The 3,988-nt window shown below is 36.5% G+C and overlaps 1 protein-coding gene across 9 annotated transcripts; it reads right to left on the bottom strand.

Moving 5' to 3' along the window:
- Positions 1–663: 663 nt before the first annotated feature.
- Positions 664–3,424, bottom strand: LOC136224324 (uncharacterized). 9 transcript variants are annotated; one of them, XM_066012628.1, is made up of 8 exons: positions 2,956–3,423; positions 2,573–2,754; positions 2,334–2,491; positions 2,069–2,182; positions 1,727–1,807; positions 1,562–1,618; positions 1,196–1,483; positions 664–1,027 (listed from the first exon to the last, which is right to left on the bottom strand). In XM_066012628.1, exons 5-8 carry the CDS (start codon positions 1,732–1,734, stop codon positions 913–915), a joined length of 468 nt encoding a protein of 155 aa, XP_065868700.1. In that variant the 5' UTR covers positions 1,735–1,807; positions 2,069–2,182; positions 2,334–2,491; positions 2,573–2,754; positions 2,956–3,423; the 3' UTR covers positions 664–912. The 9 variants fall into 9 exon arrangements, with proteins under 9 accessions (XP_065868700.1, XP_065868697.1, XP_065868704.1 ...); XM_066012625.1 differs by lacking the exon at positions 2,334–2,491 and having other exon boundaries at positions 2,956–3,210; positions 3,288–3,416; XM_066012632.1 differs by lacking the exon at positions 1,196–1,483.
- Positions 3,425–3,988: the final 564 nt, after the last annotated feature.

Raw genomic sequence — 3,988 nt, 5'->3', positions numbered from 1 at the left:
AATATCAATCTTTTTTTTATCGAAACTCGACCGACTAAACGTGGACTAGATAGATATCTGAACTCGTGAACATTTGTAGGTATAAGGTACACAAATTAGACCACATATACATACTAGTTAGTTAATTAAATTAAATCTACATCTCCTTTAAAATAATTTTCAGATTAGTAAGTAACGTTTTTCTTATAAGAATAAAAATAGAAACCCTTGCTCTTCTATTATAAATAGGTATCTAATTAGTAATTAATCCACAGAATCTCTGCTCCCTCTCTTCCTTGTTCTTCTTCTTCTTTCTCCATTTTTCTCCTCTTCTGTTTCTTATTTCCAGTTTTATCACTACAACAAAAATTGCCTATGGAGGCAGTTTTTTTTACGTGTAGGGGCGGTTTTAACCGCCCCTACAAGGTCTAGGGGCGGTTTTACCGACCGCCCCAAATCTGTCGCCAAAGGGAACCGGAGCTACAGAATAGCGACGAAAATTATCACCGACGGGGTAGATAAAATTTAGCGGCGGATTTGTAGGGGCGGTTTAAACCGCCCCTATTGTGGTGCTGGAATACTCCCCTCTCAGTCGAAGGGGCGGTTTTAACTGCCCCTATTAGTGATTTTTGCTTTTTAATTATTTATATTCCAATTGGGCACCTAATACTAATTATAGACCAATTATTCAAATTTATATTCATAAAACTTTCAAATAGAGCATGTAACATCAAATTTTTTGAATTTTCATATATTGTTAAATTCAACACATTAACCTAAATGGATCTAAAGGAATATATTACAAATGTCATTTCTAAAATGCTAAAAGAAACTAACTTCTGCAACCTAATGCTGTCAGCCTCATCCCCAAATGTTAGACCCCTTGTATCATCTTCATGATCAGTCTGGAACCCATCCATATCATCATCATCTTCAGCTTCTTCTTCTTCCTTTGCAGCAGCTTCTTTCCAAAGCCTCTCCCGGTAATTGATTTGCAGGAAGCGCAAGTGATGTCAACCCCAAGCAACAAGCCTTCTTGCCATGCTCCCTGAGAATTTTTCAGGTGATGCATCAAAACCAACGAAATTAAAGAAACATCATTTCCACATATCATATATATGTGTCCTCTAATCCTAACTTCTAATGTCAAAACCCATCTTACCCCTGTTTTTTATTTCCTCTCTAATGATCTTAAAGTCCCACAAAATATATTTACCTTGTAGAGGTAGCATACCCCTGAGGTAATTGTAGCTCAAATACAATGTTTCCAAGTATTTCAACTTCCCTATCTCTGATCATTAATGTTATTAGGAATGGTTTCTTCAACTGGGAAAGTAAATAAAATAAGAAGTAATATATGTTGAATAATTTACCTTTAGGGAAGATACTTGTTATTTCATTATCTCCCATAACTAAAGTTTGAAGTGATTTAAGAGCACCCAATGAAGCTAAAATACTAGAGTTGAACCTATTACTTGTGAGGTTCAACACATAAAGCTCCTTCCTGCAACCACAAAATATGGAAGCAAAGAAATTACCAGAATCCAGCGCTTACCCGTATTTTCCAAACCAAATTACTCACCGCATTAACAAAGGAGGCCGAGGAGAGCAAACAATAATCAACAACGTCTGATTTGATCTGATGTAATAACAAAAATTGAACAATAAATTAATAAAAATGCAAGTTACACCAAATATATCATAATACTGCTGCATAGCTAGAAGCAGTTTAAAGGGTTAGGCATACCTTTCCATCAGTCTCTAACTTGAGCATTTCCAATTGAGTTAATACTTTCTCATCAGCCAGCCATGTTTTTCCCTCTGTTGCCTATCAAAAACACACCAATGGCATGAATACACAGCTATTCAACTCCCCTCTTCTACAAGGCTAACCTTTTCATAGGCACACAAAACAGAGCAAGAGAACTCGGCAGATGTTGCAAGTATTAATACAACTCAAGTGTTAGTGTTGTTAAAGAAAAACTAACCCTTTGTTTGACCATTTGTTTCCATTCAAAAAAAGAAAAGAAAACAACCAATGATATTAACAAGATGTTTTGTGATGCAGCAAAAGAGTGTCTCATCTTACCTGTAATTTATTAATTTCCTCGTCTGTGAGTGAACGTTCCATTGATCGGTAAGTAATCCTATAGCAATGGCTCGTCTTTCCTTCCTTGTTGGTAAAATTATCTATCAATTTCACCTGACCCACAAATAACCAATTCCAATATATAAGCCTCAGGGTTCAAATACTACTCATCAATATTTCCTCTTTAACTTGCTTAAATGACATAATTAACTTCTAAGTGATATGTGGCAGAATATGAGGAGATTTTGGCAAGTTGAAGCAGTACCACTTTAAGCAAGCTCAGGGGCCACTAAGACACTCTAAGCAAGTTCAGGGACAATAGATCATTTTAAGTAAGTTTAAGGGAGTTCAGGGCTGCCTGATGTATTTAAGCCTATATAAAAAAAATTAAGATAAAAGGAAGCTCCTGCTGTCATGTTCCACCTAATTGTAAAAGGAAGCTCAATCACATTATTGAAACAAAATGAAGTTGACTGAAATATTATAGATAGAATAGTGTTTTACCTTATGGATTTAGCTTGGTTGATTGAGAAAGCCATGTCAAAAGGATCTGGACCAGCAGGTAAAGGACATTGAACCTGAGAATTTGAATTCATATAGTGCATTGCCCCAACACCAGCAAAGGGGCTCAAGCTTGTATTATTGAACAACAAAGGTGTTGCAACTATGTAGTAATCAGATTCATCCTGATCCATTGTCACAAGAACTGAATAAGATTGCCCAACATGAACATCAATTGAATCCAATACTAATTGATTTGTGTAAGATCCTTCTGTTTCTACCAATTCCATTTACCCCCAAAAATACAGAGAACACCAAAATCAAAATTGCACTTATCTTATACCCCAAATACATATCAATTTCGCTAAATTAATTAGATTACTGACCTGTAGCCGGTGAGATGGTGCATGATCTGAACCTCACGGCGGATATCCTCCAGGTCTTCCTTGTGAACGAGTCTCCGAGTAGCAATCGATTTGCAGGCGAATTGCTGTTTAGTCTCCTTATGAGTAACAAGATAAGTTACACCAAATTGACCAGGACCTAACTCACGGCCGAAACTGTAGCTGGCCTTGACGTCATCCATCGGACGACCGAGGACAAGCCGACGCCATTCAAAGAATATGGTGGAGCATGACGAACTCGAAATGAAAAATTACCAAATGTAAATACATCAATTTTTGAAGATATTGAAATGAAGAACAGTAATCGAGCTTACCAGTCAGAAGAAAATTGAAGAGGATTCAAGGGAAGATCAAATCGTCGGACATGCAATTAGAACCCTCAAAATCAAGTAGTTGAAGGCCGCGATAGAGTTTTCAAGTGAACAGAGAGACAATGAATAAAATTAGGGAAATGACCAAAAGGTTTTCTCAAATATATATTTTTGATGGCCCAGGGGTTTACTTTGAGGCTATTTTTAGATCCGCCTCAATATTAGAGGATGGGCCTAGCCCATTCCGGCGGTTATTAGTATAGCCTCTAAAAGAGGGCTGGTAAAGCCCATTTTTGCTGTAGTGTATGTACGATTGGAAAAGATAAATGGAAGGAATCGACAGAGAATAAAGGAACCGATGAAACCCTAACTAATTTCTTGGGGAAAGAAAGGATTCTTGCTTTGTGGATGAAATCGTAAGTAATATTATTGTGTTCCATTATTCCTTAATTCGATGATATTTAGGGTTTCGTTTTTTTATCTTTATTATTAATGTTTTGTTTTTGTTCGTAACAGATGAATGAATTGAAATTGAGATCAAGAAGACAAACGCAGATGAAGAAGACAAACGCAGATGAAGAAGACATAGTTGTTGGTGTTGTTTTTGCCATTTGCTGCTTTTGTAGCTTTTGCCATTATGAAACTGAAAAAGCTACAACAGCAGCAAATGTAAGAGCAATACCAACATTCAATTCAATCTGGAA

This window comes from Euphorbia lathyris, chromosome 3, assembly GCF_963576675.1.
Source record: "Euphorbia lathyris chromosome 3, ddEupLath1.1, whole genome shotgun sequence".
Classification (NCBI taxonomy): Eukaryota; Viridiplantae; Streptophyta; class Magnoliopsida; order Malpighiales; family Euphorbiaceae; genus Euphorbia; species Euphorbia lathyris.
This window is presented reverse-complemented; position numbering and strand designations above follow the sequence as displayed.